This window comes from Pelecanus crispus, chromosome 16 (assembly GCF_030463565.1).
Source record: "Pelecanus crispus isolate bPelCri1 chromosome 16, bPelCri1.pri, whole genome shotgun sequence".
Lineage (NCBI taxonomy): Eukaryota > Metazoa > Chordata > Aves > Pelecaniformes > Pelecanidae > Pelecanus > Pelecanus crispus.
This window is the reverse complement of record NC_134658.1, coordinates 7,872,120-7,888,882: the sequence shown is the minus strand read 5'-3', so window position 1 is coordinate 7,888,882 and position 16,763 is coordinate 7,872,120. Positions and strand designations below refer to the sequence as shown.

General features: G+C 44.3%; 1 protein-coding gene across 1 annotated transcript in view; it reads left to right on the top strand.

Moving 5' to 3' along the window:
* Positions 1-16,763, top strand: part of CSMD2 (CUB and Sushi multiple domains 2) — a 304,278-nt gene that overhangs the window by 131,282 nt on the left and 156,233 nt on the right. Inside the window, exons 6-7 of the mRNA XM_075722124.1 lie at positions 5,777-5,889; positions 12,626-12,703. Coding sequence (XP_075578239.1) covers positions 5,777-5,889; positions 12,626-12,703 — 191 coding nt within the window. The remainder of the gene's footprint in view (positions 1-5,776; positions 5,890-12,625; positions 12,704-16,763) is intronic.

The following is a 16,763-nucleotide window of genomic DNA, read 5'->3' as shown; positions in this document are numbered from 1 at the left end:
GGCCATCTAAACTTGCAGACAGCATTCAGGGTGGGGGCCTGGGGATAGGGTGAGGATTCAGAGTGGAATTCTGAAACTCTGCAAATGCTGCAGGTCCTTCTGATTGAGCAAGAATAATGGACTCGGCGGTGGAGGAGCACGTTGGGAGTTACAGCTGAGTACCTGTGGGGTTTTGGTTTCTTGGGTGGGTTGGTTTCTTTTCCTGGAAGTTAAGGTGGTCAGAAAGGTGAAGAAATGCAGTACCTGGTCTGGCAGAAGGAAACCTTCACATAGTGCCGCAGGCCTGTTTCCACAGCAGATGAATCTGCTTGGAAATGGTGAAAAGTGCCTGGCACGCTCCTGTTTCTCTCTAGCTCTTTTAAAACTTGTGATTGCAATGGGAATTCTTGTCTTCTGTGTATGCTGGGCCTCCCCTAAGGTAGTTCTCTCTGCCGTGTTGATACAACAAACAGCTGGGGCTTGCATCCTGATCGCACATGTGAGTAAACAAACTGTTCCACTGACCTTGGTCAACCACAGAATGACCCAGCTGCCCCTAGAGCAGTGCTTCTCCTCTTCGTTCAGAGAAGAGCTAAGATTAAACTGGTTGTTCGCATTCAAAGACTTCTGTCTGCGTGGGAGCAGGACAGAAGTTCGCTCTTCCCGTTGTTCTGGAGTATTTACCTGTGGAGACGGCGGAGGGGAGCCAGGAGCCTGCTGTCCTCAAAGCTCCCTGCGTGCGCGCTGGATTTGATGTCTCGTATCGCAAAGGACTGCCATGTAAAGAGCTAAAATCTCTTCTATCCACTGTGCATAGGATGAGCTTAAATTGCAGAAGATAAGTCAGGCTTAGACATCAAGAAAAAAAAAAATTTAAAATCCTCACTACCACTGAAGTTTTTCTGAGGCTGTCAAATGCTCTGCAATTGCAAGAGTTCCTGTGTTTTCCGAGCACTGATTTCTGTGTGCTGGTTGCTTGACGGTGGTGTTGAAGACACTTGAAACTTGATCAGATTTATTCAATATCTTACAGGGCCTGAACTGTTAGGCATCATCTAGCAGGTTCTTTCTCATGCAAAGTGTTCAGTGTGTTTCAAAGGGTAACTTTTGCTTTCAAGGACCTCTCATGGGTAGAGCACAAGCCAAAGTGTCCAAAAACACAGTCCTTGTGGGACTCGGCTGAAGACGGGTGAAATGACGTTCAGAGAAAGGCTGTTCTTGCAATTTTCTGTCCCCGGGCCAAGGAGACAGAGGAAAGAGCCTGTTTCTCACCCAGCCTTCCTGGCCTCAGCATCCTCTCTGGTCGCCCTCAGACTCAAAAAGGCGAAGCAGTGGAAATTAAATTTTTGGGTGGAAGCTCAGTTCATCTCTTTCTCCAAGTGACTCCAGGATTAAAAAGATGTTTAATACAAAATGGGTACCGAATTCCCATCAGTGAGTAATGATTATTGATTTTACTTTAAAAACAGTTCTTACACTGCTGTTTAGTCATTCCAAGGCCTTAGATTTTGGTTAACACGTTGCCATATTCAGGAAGCTGAATATTTATTCAAGTGATTCATATCTCCTGATGATGGAAGCAAGAAAGGGGAGGAGGGGGGAAATGGACGTAGAGACATAGAGGCTTGAAAAGTTTTGCAAATTGCTCATAGACTTATTTGAAAAAAAAGGGAAAAAAAGAAAGAAAAGACTGGAATATTGAAAAATATAGTGGCAGAGGTCCAAAATAGAAGGGCTTTTGTTTACATGACTCACTGGACTATTAGAAATTCAGTCATTTATTGGGCTAATGGTAGGCGTTGAAAATTCAGAGCACATAATGTAGTACAAAAGTATGCTGGGGAATGTGGAAAGGAGTTTCAGCTTCTTTTAATTAGCTCTGTGCCTTTCTATGACTCTGTAATGTAGCTCCTCCTTTTTCTCGAAGACAGCGTTGGGTTTATAAAGAAAAAAAACATGACCTTGAGAAGTTGGCAGTGCAAACATTGTGTACTCCGTGTCACAGTGCAGTCAGCATCCTCTCCAAGAGCTCGTCGCAGCCTTTCTCGTCTGCCTTTTTGTCTTAGGCTGCTGTCGGTCTGCCCGTGGGCTTAGCAGTGCTAATTGGTGCTGCCTGGCGTTATCCCCTTGCGCAGACAAGTCGGTGGTAGCTCCTGCAGGAGACTTGGGGTGTTTCTCTGGCTTTTGTGATTGCTGTTGACTCTTGCCTGCTGAGCATCCTTCCCATTTCATTTGAGATTCAGCAACAGCAGCCGGGGCATTTGCATTCAAAGACCATGCAGCTGCTTCAGTTCAACTGTGTTTATCTGTAATTAAATATTCCATTATCAATTAACCATTAATGCTTCCTAATGATTATTTTAAACCTGTGGGAGCCTTATGGTGAAAAGCTAGTAGTTAACTGCAGGTGAGCATGATGTTTTCCATTAAATGCGTAGCTCTAGCCATGTTATTTCTTATCCATCAGAGCATTTCTGCCCCTGACCCATCCGGTTCGGTGCTGGGCAATACGCATTTCAGTGGGAGGGAACCCTTCATCCTGAAATTGTCTGCCTGTGGACTCGGTGGTGGCAGCTGGGGAGGAGGAATTGGCAGACTGGGATGCTCTTTCTCGGGTTGTGTGAGGTGGCCTGCCTGCTGGCTGAGTCCTGCGGAACAGGAGAAGGTGCAGCTTTGGGATTAAAGTCTGCACCTTCTAGCATATTCCCGCCTTCAGCACTGAAGAAAGGGTGGTTGGGTTTTTCCTCCGTTAGGTGCTCCACTGTGTAGGTTTACAACTGCCGTGGGGCTGGGAGGAACAATAGCATTCACAGAGTAAATATTCCTTTTCCATTGTATAGAGATTTCCCTCCTTGGGGTATATGAGAGGGCTTGGGGCTCAGTGAAGAGCCCCGAGTTGTATCTCTGCAAGCAATTAAAGCTAATCAAAAAGTAAGGCCTTTATTTTCTATTAACTGGAATAAAATAAAAAAACAAACAAACAAACAAAAAAACCAAACCCAAAAACCAACAACAAACCACAAACCCCACGCTTCCACATGTTGTGTGGTGCGTTTCCACGAGCTTGTCCCAGTGATTCCATTAGGATTCCTGACACTCAGCAAAGATGCTCTGCTGCTGGGATGTTTTGATTTAGCCTGGGGGGTGTGGAAAGGGAGCAGCTTCTTCCTCTTTGCCATGGTTGTTGGTGGGTCTTAGCTGTTCCTTCAGCGCAAAAACCTGCGTCGGGTGCTGATGGCCAGCAGGACCTGGGATCTAAACTAGCTCCGAATATCGCAGCCTGCAACTTGACTTTGACAGCGAGCTGCCTAACTTCAGAAATAAAAGGGTTAGGAAGATAAAAAGGAAAAAAAGGGAGTGTTAGACTAGAGCCCTTGAGAATACAGTCTTTTTGCATGCTGAGAGTTTGAGCAGTGGTGTATATGGAAATGAGGACCTGATAGTGATTTCTTGGCTGATTTAGTCCTTTCAAAAAGCTGTCAATGTCTTAAGCAAATGACATATGGTGCTGATGAAAATTTCCATGCAGGAAATTCAGGGAACCATTTTCCTTCACCCTAAATCTTCTGTATTTCTTTATAGCAGTGCAAAGTGGGTATAAAGCACTGTGGTTATGATTGATTATTTTTCTATACTCCTGCTTTTGCCTTCAGTAATTATTTATGTTATTGCAAAGGTAGCAAGAAGTGCAATCCATTAATTTTTCTAATTGATTTTCAAAGTGTTAATACACTCAGCTAGTAGAATTCTAGCACTTCATGTATGCGGGATCCTTGGAATTTGAGTGGACTATTCACGTACCTAAAATGAAATGTATGTGTAAGTAGATTACTAGTCTGCAGGCTAATGAATCCACTTCTCAAAGATATGCATATGAAAAAAAAAAAAAAGTGGGACTGGGGACAGGAGAGTGAAATTCTGCCTCTTTCAGGCAGGTTAATTTTATTGTTCTCTAGTTCTTATATCAGGCAATTGAATTACTCGGCTCTCCACAGTTATGAAAGTAAAATTTGGCTCTGCATACCTAAAGATTATTTATGAGAAGTTTGACTATTGATTCAGAATGAGTAATAAAATAGCCGTTGGGGGTAAGAGTATTAAGTTTAAACATGTTGTCATAACAACCAGCCATAGTAACTTTCTCAGAATTGGTTTTAGGCATTCCATGTTTGATCTCAGCCCAAAATATGTTTGTTTGAACTTAGTTATTTGAAAAAAAAATTCAAATGAAATCGGTTCAGCTGTCTGAGTTATCCAAGGATGGCAGAATGCCATATAGAATACATTTTTATAACACCTTGTAATTCAAAAGGGTCTGCAAAATTGAGATGAAAATAATCAATAGAGAAATGATCAGGAACAATCTTAAACAATTTTGTAGTGTAAAGAATGTTTTCAGTCATGCTTCACAATTATGCAGAATTCAGCCACAAGATAATACAGGGTTTAAAGTCTGTACTGTAGGTGGCAGAGATGCATTAGTTATGCGGCATAATCATCCTTAACAAGTGGAGCAGGATTACACTGCGGTTCATCCACCATTAATAAATACGCTGCCAAGTACCATCCTGGCCTCCTACTGTTTGCCTTAGAAACAGGTAAGTTCACCTTGGGAGGTGCTAGTTGAGTGAAGGACTTTTAAAATATTTTCTGGGCTATCAGTTCTGCGGTTGAAAATGTGTAGTAATAAAATCTGAAGTATCCTTTTGAATGGAATAGGTTTCCAGGATCTTTGTACCTTCATCTAAAAAAGCATAGGTATTGGAATGCCAATAACTTTTAAATAGGTGACAGTCTGTTATTAAAAATTAAATGGGCTTTCATTAACAATAATAGGATTCCATAATAGCTTTTGTCATGGTAGTGTTGTTCTCCTGACCGTGGTTAATGTCACCATTATATACCTCAATTCAAGGGTGCTGTGACTTAGGTAAACATTGTTCCGGACTAAGACTTGACATGTGACAACTCAGCCAAGAATTATGATCTGGGGTTTAATAAAGCAAACAGCATAATACTTTAAAAAAGAAAAAAAAATCATTAAGAGGTATGAAGAGAACAGTTGCTGCAGGACTGCTCATGGGCTGTGGAGCTTTCTATCTCATGTTTGGTGGCTGTGATCTTCTCCAGGTTGAGATACATCATAAATGATTGCTGCTTGCTGGCTGTTTCCGGGAAAAGGAAATCATTATTGCAGTCCTTTCTCTTCCCTGGTTAAAATAAACATACTTCTTTTTTTTTCGCGGAGTTAACTAAATATGAAGACAGGAACTAATAAGCTTGAGAGTCAAGCTGCTCGTGCATACCTGGGTGTAGCGTGTCCCGGAGGTGGCTGCGTGTCACCTGCGTGGTACCGATAGGGTTCAGAAGGTGACAGAGCTGCGAGGCTCTGCCAGGCCGGGAAGGCGTAGAGCTCCTGGTTCAGAGCTGTTCTGCGCCTTCCGCTCACTTGTTGCGGTGCGGAAGACTGGAGCCTCTGGGCGGTCCGGCCGGACCCGCTCCGTTTGTCTGGTGCCACCGACACTGGGAGTACCCGGCGCAGCCCCCCGCCCTTTGCCTTGGGAGGAGGGAATGGGAGCCCCGCAATTGCGAAGTGTAGCCATCAGCTGGGAAGGCACGCCAAGGAATGCGGGCGTATCAGCGGCCGTGGGGTGTACGGGGCGCTTCCTTTGGGCATATGGTGCTCCTTGAGGATTTCCTGTATTCATGGAGGAGGAGGATTACCTGAAGGACAGGTATTTGGGGTATAGTTCGCAGTCAGAATAACGTTTGGCTGTTATTGGTTGGTTTCTTGCAGGTTTACTGGAACGAATTTGCCTGCCCCGGTTATCAGCAGTAAAAATTGGCTGCGGCTGCACTTCACATCAGATGGCAACCACAGGCAGAAAGGGTTCAGTGCCCAATATCAAGGTAAATGTTTACTGCCCCATCTTGCTCTTCACAGTGTGTGTTTCGCCAACCTTTTTTTCCCCTAGGAATCTGCAACTAACTTCCTGCCTGATCCTTCTGCATCTCGTTAACGTTCTGTTCCAGCTGGGTATCCAGGCATTGCTGTGTGGAGAGCGACTGCTGGCCGTTGTTGGGAGTACAAACACCCGTGAGCTACGGGGAAAATGAATTTGCAGTGTGTGCTTTGTCAGCGGGTGTTCCTTTACCGGCAGTTCTGCAGAGCGTGCCGCCTGGGACACGGCAGTACGGGCAGGGTGCCCGCAGGCGAAGGGCAGTCTGGAGTCCCGCAGGGACTCCGAGCCCGTCTGGGTGAGGTGTAAGCTGTCCTGGATTTACTGGTCATCTCTCGAAGGATGGATTTCAGGATTGGGATTCAGGAAGAGGAAATGCTTTAGCGCACGAGTCAAGCAGAGAAAAGATGCTGTTGTGTTCTGAGTTTTGTAGGCAGCCGTGGCTAACTGCGGTTCAGCGCATCCTGGTTGGGACCGAACGGTCACCAAAGCAGGTGGGTTTGCGTGGATTCCATGGAAATGTTTTACACCATCCTCTCTGAGGATTTGGAAGGACTTTGTGGCTGCAGTGGTGTAGCATTGCTCCAGGCAGCCGGCTCTGGAGGCAGGGTCAGGGAGGGACAGGGATAACGAAGCAGGGAAGCAGCAGGAATGACATCCAGTTCCTTGTCCACCTTCCAGAGGTTTGTGTCAGTGTAGTTCAGTAGCTTTCCTCAAAAGGGAGAAGTAGGACTTTGGGAAGAAGTACCGTAGCCCTAGACTAACAGGAACAAAGTGAAAGGGAGAGGAGTTTCCTTCGATAAATCTGCGGACTTGCCCTGTTGTTCAGCCTTAGCAGTGTTGTCATGGCCTCCGTGTGGGCTTTGCTTTATGAATCACCAATCTTATTTAACTTCCTTGCTTTCCTTTAACATAAAAATTACTTTAAATTACAAGAAAAAAAATCTGTGTTTTTTCTGTATGACACAAACCACTGCATGCAGCTGATGGCTTTTGATATGACATTTTCCTTAGCTGTCATGATTGCTGCATTCTATTAAAACACCTGTCTGAATCATCCTTTTTTCTTAAATAGAAAAGTAAAGATTAATGTTATAATTTCCTCTGATTAGATAAATGTCAGGGGGTTCTAATCTAGCACACTCCTTGGAAACTGTTTTGTTAGATATAATGAACTGTGCTTTTGTGTATTGAGTGTTTAAAAGATGAGCTCTTGAAATGGCAGTGAAGCAGGACCTCTGTCTAGCTGGCCAGGGGATCTGACACTCGTTCTTCACGCACTTGCTGGTTTTTGTGGAGTTTGTCTGGTTCTTTCCATCTGATAGGGAAGATTTCAGTACTTCAAAACAAAACAACAAGCAAAACAAACAAAAAACCCCCAGGTATAAAGGCAGGATATTTGCAGTCAATGGAACCTGTGTCCATAGAACATTAAAGATGCCAATGCAACTTCAAAAAAACTCAGTGTAACCCTTTTCATAGTAATGTAATTGTGTTTGAACATAAGTATTTTAATGGAGATAAATAAATACATATAAAATAGGATATATAATGCTATATGAAGTAGAGCAACTGAAATGTGTTTTTCAGCAGTAGAGATGAAGCAGACCCCAGGATTGTCCAAGAGAAGGAAGAGAGGATTAGGATGAATCTAATTTGTTGTCTGTTTTCCAAAGACATGTATATACATCATTTATTAACATCCTATGTCCTTTGAGACAGTATCTGGCTTTGCTGATAATCTATAAGAAAATAACTTCCTTTCTAGCTTGTTTAATGTTGGTACTTAGTTTTAGCAGAACGCCTTCTTTGTGTGTTCTATTTCAGCTCTTTCTAATCCATTCCCTAATTTGGAAATCTCTTTATGAATGTAAAAGCAAGGTTAGATATAATCAGCCTGCATACAGGTTTTCTTTGCTGAATACAGTAAACTTGTTTCCTTCCAGGGAGAGTTAAAATATTTTTCCCTTTCCTTTTCCCTTTTATGTAAGGTGAATCTTGCATTCTTGCAAATACTGTTTTCCCCACACCCTGTAAAAGGGACTGTAGAGAAATTGGTGCATCGATCTTTTTATCTTCCTCCCACTCCTTCTGCCTTCCTTCCCCAAAAGGTGCCGTGTACCTGCGGGTGGTAAGAAAATAAGCTGGAAGTGCCTTACTTGGGACAGGTGAGGGCGCAGCCAGGTACCCCGTCACCCCCTCGGTCAGCGTAGCCATCAGGTGCTGTAAATGAGGTAATGAAAAAGCTGCTGAATTAAAACGATGCTAAACAGATCTAAATAATGCTCTGGCTGGTCTAGTCCATCTCTCCACATATTTTATTATATAAGTTGGATCCCAAATTGCTTTTTAGCTGGTTGTTACCTACACATAATTGCATCTTCTATTGATCTCCCCGCCCCATTCCCTTCCCCTTCTGTCCTCCACCCTCAGGTAGAAAGATAAATGCGGGCGAGTTTCAGCCCTTAGCACAGTGCTTTAATAATGGTCTGATGAACTATCTGTTGCACATGCTGCACCACATAAATGGCTTTTAAGGATATTTATGTATCTATAAATATATATGCTTAATTTTTGACAGATCTGCTAATCTTCTTGGATCGCACCTTTGAGCTGCAAGGGGGTTATAGCTTATGCTGTGCAACCTCTTGAGTCTCCTGGGTAATCCGGAGACAGAGGCAAAGACAGGAAGATCCTGGTGCTCGTTGCAGGCTCCGATTCCTACAGAACCGTTGCTTAGGCTAGCTAGCGGAGGGCGTAAATGAGCCGTTTCAAAATGGTTGCATTTGAGGGTGTTTCTCTTCACCTCCAGCTCGAGTAAGAGTCCCTGTAAGCAACCTGCCGTAGTATGCCAGGTAATACTAAAACACCCCAGCAGGAGGAAAAGAGATTCGGGCAAGTCTGTAATAGCAGTCCCCCAGCCAGGGGAACACAGGTTCATGGAACAGACTTTTGCTGAAATGCTGGTTTCAAAATTAAAAATAAATAAATGTCTCCTTAAATTCTCGTTTAGAGCAACATGAAACGGTTTAAAAGAAACACCCCAGACTGCCTGCTTGCTGGAAAAGCTTTGTAATGTCACCTTTCAAATTTGACAGGACACTGAGTATTCCATTAGATCTATCAGATACGTGTGAGCAGCAAAACCCTACAGAAAACAGAGGAATTTCTGTTCATCCAATTATCCTGACACAGTCCTTTGTAGTACTGTTCCACATTCAAATTTATAAACAAAACAGATTTTTATATACTGGAATTTTGAGGGCATAGAGTAGAAGAATTGTTCTTATTTGTTTATTTTTTTAAAAGCAAGTGATACTGTATTCTGACTTGTAATCTGAGCAATTTGTAAAGCTTCACTTCTATCATTATGTCTCCATGTCACAAACAAAATGAAGGATTAAGAGGAGAGTATTATAGTGATCTCTCTATCAATTATTGTTGAAAGAGACACGATGCAATTAGGGGAGTATGTATACTTCATGGGTAATGCAGTTGAGTCTCTGTGGTTTAGGATCGCTCCTTAGCAATGACTGCCTGGTTTCTGCTGCTTGTTTTCACTACTGCTGGGTGCTTTGGAGCTAGGTTTTCTGTTACGCACAAATTTGGAGGGGGGCTCTGTCCGTCAGCGGGATTCTGGAAGGCAGGAATGAATATGGGTGAGCCTTTGATTTAGCGTGTCCTTCTAAAAATTTGCAGTTGTGTGCAAGGCCCAGATGGGTTGAAGTCGTGAACTCTCCATCCCGCTTGCCTTCTGCTGACTTGGGGGTGTTCAGCAGCCCTGTGAAATCACTGCGAGTTGCTGTAGGTCAGCAGTCAGCGTGCCCTGACGAGAAGTGCTGCCCCTCCCAGGGATGCACCATCCATCCCATCCCGCGGTGTCAGCATCCATACCGCGTGCGTAGGGCATACGCTGGGGGTCGGGAAGCTTTGCTTGTCCTTTAAGGCTACAGGCTTACTTTATCATGTGGGAATCAACAGACCTGTGCTTTTCTGCATGTGGCTAGGAGGAAAATTCACTGGTAACTGTATATAAAGTAACTTGCAAGGGAAGTTGCGGAGAGCATAAAAATGGAAATTATTTTTATAAAGCTGCTTTCTTACTGATGGTGCCCCAAAGCACTTTACAGAGCGATGAATTAGGTACTGCAGAGTCATGAGCCATTGTACATCCTGCAATAGCTCAAATTTAGTCTTAGGTACTTGGGCGTGACTGTGTTTTATTGACTGAGAGGGAGCGTGGGCTGTGACTGTGAGGTTATCCCTGTACTTGCTTGGAAAGTGCCAGAGTGTCCTTAACCGCGGCGTTACGGAGGATGAGCAGAACAGGAGCTCCTCGGTGCTCTACCCCGACGGCAGTTCGAGCGCCACGGCGTCGGCAAGAGGCGGCGGAGCCCCGGGGCTGCGCTGGCCTGCGTGCCGATGGGTCCGGCCCAGGGCCGCGGCAGGGCCGGGCAGGCTGGTGCGGCTGCGAGGGCAGGGCAGCCTCCGCAGGCAGGGGTTCGGCTTCCCCCCGGAGCAGCACTCACCTGGGTGCAGCCGGGCTGGCGGCTGCTCCCGCCGCGCTCGACGGAAGGGTGCCAGGGGCTTTGCACAGAACATGGCGGTAGCCTGACCCTCTCTGTTAGGCAGCGAGAAGGCTGTGGAGTGCCTGTGCGAGGGACCCCGTAGCCTCTTCCCGCTCCCTGGCTAGATTTCGCTGCAAGGTGTTTGCCGCTGCCCCGAGCGGAGCCCGGCTGCGGCGGCCGCTGGCTGGCGGCCCTTGCGCACAAGCCGGAGGGCCTGGCAGGCAGCCCCGCCATGCTCTGGCCCTCGGTGCAGCCTTCCATTTCTCGTCTGTGTTCCAAAGCTGTCGCTGTTCGAGTTGAGGCAGAAATAGGCTCCAGACTTGCCCAGAAATTTTAGCTTTTGTAGCCCTGTGTCCTTTCTTCGGTCCCTTGATACGGTGGGTTTGTTAAAAACCTTGAGGTCAGACTACAAATATCCCAAAATTACCATACCGTGACCTGGAGGAGTATGTGGCCATTTGGGGCCTTCTGAGACCGGCTGTTCTCCTTGGGCATCTGCAAGTGGATTTACAGTAAAATACAGTAAAAAAAGAAACAAATGTGTGTTAGATTTGCTTTGAAAGCAGCATACTGTTAATTATTTTTCCACTCTTAAAAAAAAGAAAAAGCAACCCCCCCCAACAGATTAAAGATACTAATACTAGTAAGAAAGACACGAACAACATAAGCTTTTCTTCATGAATACTTTTTATGCTAATGTGGACCTCAGTTTGAAGTTAAAACTGTTTTATTTAAAGAGAAAGCAAAAAGCTGTAACCAAGCGATGAACAAAAAGCGCCAAGCTGGCATGTAGCTCAGAAAAGCACTACCCTAGGTGAGCTTCAAGGAATAATGCTTGACATCTCCCTGTCTGAAGCTCCTGCAAACAGATTTATTTTTTTTCTAAGCCACAAAAGCACGATTAAAAAAAACTTGTTAGTTTTATTGGTAATTTTTCTTGACAACTTTGTCTTAGAAATGTGCTAATTTAGGGATGAAAGTATGACAAGATAAAGAACGAGAAAAGAACAGTTTGAAGTGGAAGATGAACTGTTTTTCTCCATAGATAAGGACTAGCGCATCAGAAAAAGGATCCTATAAAATGATTTGGACATCATGCTTTCTGATGTGAAGTTATTCTTAACCACATTAACGTCAAATATGCCAGTAAAAATTCTGCTGCGTTAGTAAAAAATATCTGTGTGTATGGTGCAGGAGGCTGTTGTGTCTCTCTCTGCTGGTGTGCAGGTGGTTTTGAGAGCGTGGGTTTTGTGCAAAACCCTCTTGTGTAGAGAGAACCTCAGCAACAGCCAAATCCAGCTAATAAAAACAAATAGCTGCTCACTTATGTGGGGAATTTTCATATTGTGAGGAGTGATGGGACTCTCCTGGGGAGGCATGGATAGAATCTTGTTGCCACCCTCATCTGTTTTCTCATCTTCTGGATGTGGTGAGAGCAGGGGGGAACGGTCACGCCAGGAGCGCTGGCAGGGGGTCACCGCGCAGGTGACACGGCTGATGTGCCTGTGGCTATCAGCAGTGGGCCTGTGAATTTGTACTTCTCTTTGCCAGTAATACGGGTTTAATATGGCCCTTTTTTCTGTGATTTAACTGCCTTTTTGAGTCTTCTATTTATGCAGAGCATGTACAATTTTTAGGTGATGGGGTGTTCATTCGAGTGCTGTATTCCCATAGCAGCAGAGACTGGCTTTGCTGCGTAATGTATTCATGGAATAACTGCATCAGTAGAACTGGGTGAAACTAACTCAGCATTTCACTCTCGAGACCCCTGAAGTTTCTTAGAGCTTCCTTTTTCTCTGTTTCCCATGTTTAGTATGTTAAGCAAAATGGTGTGGTTACAGAGGGATGGGGTTGTGTGCCCAACTTTTATATTCCAGCTGGGTCAGCTTGGCTCGGACCCGCGAAGCCACTAGTCCAGGCCTAACGAGGTGAATGAAGAGGGGGCCCTGACGGTTTTGAGGGGTCAGGACAAGTTGTCGGAGCTGTAAGGGGAAGATGCGGGGTATCCTGTGCTGTGGGTGGTGTACAGCTGTGGCTTCACGTTCTTTTTAAATAATCCCTAATGCTTAGCTAAATCTTGTCCTTGTCTCTTGCTTTGTTTTAAATCTGTCTCTGTAGTCAAAAAGCAAATCGAACTGAAGTCCAGAGGGGTGAAGCTAATGCCCAGCAAGGACAATAACCAGAAGACATCAGTGTGTAAGTTTTTTGGCTCCTCCTTACGCTGTCTTTGTATAATGATCTCCTTGAACATTTCATTTGACTTTCCAGTAATCTCTAAAACTTTGTCACTCTTAAAACTTTTTAATGCTTTTCCCTCTTTTTCCCTCTGCATTACTGCATCACTTCCTTCCAGTGCTCTATTCACAAGCATATACTAACTCGATAAAAGTGGGACTAGAGGGGATCGGTGTGTGTGCATTTAATATATACTGTATGCTTTCTGCTCAATGACAGACTGGGGTTCATGACTTCTGTCGTCTTTTAGTGTGCAAAGTGTCAAACTGTAAACAATTTTGAAAACTGAATTAATGTTACTGTTGTAAAATTCGAAGTAGGGATAAGGAACCGCACCAAAAAAGACCTATTAGAAAAATCTACGGAGGCAATAGCAGTCTCTCTCTTTTTCTCTGCGTTTTATTTAATTGTCCCTGCAGAAAAAGCATACCAGTGCTGTACAAGAACTTACAATACTCATTTTTGTGGTCTCCCGAGTAGTTACTTTCAGTGTATCTAGCGGTTGATATGTTAGAGGCGTGCTCAGAATGTCACTTTGTCACTACTGTGTTTTCCTCTTGCAGGAAGGGAATCCATTAGGTCCATTCATCTTTACATTAGGTTCTTTTCAAATCAGAAGCAAGACTCATAGTTTCTTTATGCATATGACTCTGGAGAGACAACTGGGCTCGTAAGGGGACTGTAAGATTAAACAGGAGTGATCCGAATTAACTTGAGTTTATATTTTATATAAATTCAAATAGGAGCAGAATGTAGCATTTCTTAAAATAGCTTTTAGTGGAGAGGATATAATTGCTCATTTTGTTGCATAGTCCATTACACCCATCAAAGAGGTACCGTTTGGACGTTTCACTCGCCTGAATTTTGGATGCAAAATTCAGTTACGAAAAATGGATGAACTGAATTTAAAACATCACTCGCTGTCTGTCTGAATGAAAATGGCTCACGTCTAGGCTCACAGGAGACTGCTTATAGTCTCCAGTTTTTCAGGAGCAAGGCCCAACAAGGTAACTAAATAGCAGGACGTAAATTGCCCAAAATATCCAGAGCAGAAAATGGTGGGGCATGTTTAGAGAAAATGAATTCCATTTTAAGAAAAACCCTGTATGCAAGATGTTCCTGGTCCTATGATAAATTCTTGCCAAGAAGAATTTAATTGTATTAAACATGTCAGTTCACTTAACTGAGAACGAAATTCTGTTGGGAAATATCACTAGCTTTGATTGTGTGGGTGCTGGAGACAGAAGGGTGTGTTGGGAGTGAGGTATCTGCTGTCTTGGAGATTGGGGAATGTGGGGAAGGGAGTCTTCACCGAGTGAAAAACGTTAGCCTGGTTTGGAGCCATTAGTTTACTGTAGGTAAGTATTCTGGTACTGAGAATACGTAGGATTCCCATTTCTCCTAGGCTGCTTCCCTGTAGCAGTATTACCTGTTGCTAACGAGTGTTGCTAATGACCGCTGCCAGCGCTGTCCCTGCCGGGCGCTCTGGGGCAAGGTGCTGAAGGCTGAGTAAGAGACCGCAGCTGGCAGGGAAAGCCTTTCTAGCGTGTCCTGCGCTGTCCCAGCCCTGCTCCACTTCTGAGGATAAAAGTGTAGGAAGTTCTTGTTGCCTCTGCCCGGTTTATCCTCACCCAGCGGAGTGCAGGCTCCAGTCTTCAAAGCTGTCAATTCAGCATCTTGTGTAGTGCTAATCTTGTCATATTTGATAAGGCAAAACAGAGCGTGGGAAGGCAGCTTAGCCTGAAAGCTATTAAGCTGTAATAATGTAGATGGTGATAGTACTGCGGCCCAAATTCCTTTCCGTTACCAGCATGGTGCTTGCCACAACCCTTGTGCCTGCAGCTCTTTCCATGTGCACTGCTCTCAGCAAGGTCTGGATTGTAAACCCAGATTAACCTCTATCTTGCACAGCCTTCTGCTGTCACACTGCTGTTGCAGTAAATTTTCAACTTCAGAAATGCTGATTCCGGAGAAGATGTCTCCAGAAAATGGTTTGTTTTCAGAAAATGGAGCCCAAAATGTTACCTTCCTTTCCCCTTGCTTTTTTGATTTGCATGGCGAGCCATGCCCCTTCTTCTCTCAAACTTTCATGAGCCTATGGGTCCGCGTATGCATCGAGATAGTTACACAGGCGCGACAGGCTGAGTAAAGACCTGTGAAGTTTGCTAGTGTTGCTCTCATTTCATCTGGCTCGAATATCAGAAATTTAGAAATTCCTGTGTCTCTTGGTAATAGCTAGAGCTATGCCATGCTTTATTTTCAAAGACTTTCTTACCAGCAATGTTTCCTAGTGCTCTTTGCACCCGTCCTAAAATCCTCCCTTGAAGAACCCGTGGCACACGCGGCAGCTTGCAGCTATGTGCTCTGTACCCTGCGGGTCTTTCGGAGGATTGCTGTTCTGGATGGGCACGGTGATTAGCTGCCAGACCCTGCCTGGCCAGATTAAAGTCTGTGTGTTTCATGTGACTGAGTGAAGGCAACATGTAGTCACATAACAGCTGTTGGTACTATTTCAGAAAAAGAATATATAAAAATACGGAATTTTGGGGGGAGGTGCTAATTGTGTTCGGCTGCAGTCAAACGTGTTTATTTGAAATTGAAATCAAGTGCCTCGTACTGTTCACCATCTCTAAAATTAATTGGACATCTTGCTTTAATCATTTTCAGAGGAAAAATAATACAGCTCTGGAGAATAAGAGATAAGAAGTAGTTTTAAATTTTAGATTGCATTTAGGAGATTATTTCTTTTTACTGCATGCGGTATGTAAATGTGTATATTCCATGTTCGCACAGTGGGTAAAACGTGGTACTTTGCTTTTACGAAACAGCATCAGAGTTGCTTTTCTGACCTTCGCATGAGGCATACCTGAAAATGCATTGCTGGATGTTATTGGAAGGGATTGTATGAAGTAGCGCAAGTTCTGCGTATATTCAGACTTGTCAATCTATTTTAAATGTACAAATGCACAGTCATTTTGGAGGTGTTGACCAGTTTTAGGTCTCGGCCAAGTGTACAGAAGCTTCTAGATGTATTCAGCGTTGCAGCAAGCCTGCTTTCTGCATCAGGTGTTGAGGTGCGATGTGTGTACGCGGGTCCCTGCCGTGCTGCACCGGCACAAAGCGAGTGTTGAGCAACAGAGGAGCCAGCCTTGGGTTTCTAGCACAAGGCAACACAGCTTTGAAAAGCTGTGTTTGGTTTAAGTAGGGCATGCTGCAAACACAGTCTTTGCAAATGGTCTTTAAAATATGAAAGTCTGTACGTGTTTTTGAACTTGCATACTTCTGAACTGTTCTGAGATAGCAACAAGATGTGAAATACGGGTTCAGAATTCCCCAAGTAAAAAATTTCCAGCTGGAAGTAGTCTTCTCCAGTGTTAGGGCCTCACAGCCCGAGTCTGTACCCTTTCACACTTGCATATTGCTAGACACGTGAGTATTTAACGTCTGGATCAGCGGCACCGAGGTTCTGGAAACGCTTAACGTTTGGTTGCTGGGTGCTGGAGGACCTTCCTGGATCGGCAAGGCAGCGAGCGCTTCCTTGGGGTGAGCACGCCATCAGTAGGTCAGCTCTCCTGCTTTTAGGACTGAATTTTGTAACCTGTTAACCTGACCAGATGGTTGCATGGAGTAACTGCAAGCCTTAGTGCGATCATAAAGATAACCTTTTTAAAACAACTAAGTACTGCTACAGTCCTTCCCTCCCCATGCCAGTAGCAGCTCACTTGCTTTCACTGTATTTCTCATGCTGAGAAGCGTTGAGTCTTTGTAAAACCTTTTTAAATGCTGCTTTGTTTTGTAGTTCATATTTTACATTCTTAAATTCAATAAAAAATTGTCCCTTGGGAATCTATCAGTGAACTTTCTTTATTAACATGGGGAGATACAGAGAAGGTTCTCTGTTCTTTTAACAGATGGAGTAAATTGCTGTGGCAAACAAAGCGATTGTAACTGGCTGTTGAATAGATGATGAGAAGGAAGTCGTTGAAAAAAGGAGAATGAAGGGGTGGAAGACTAGTTCTGT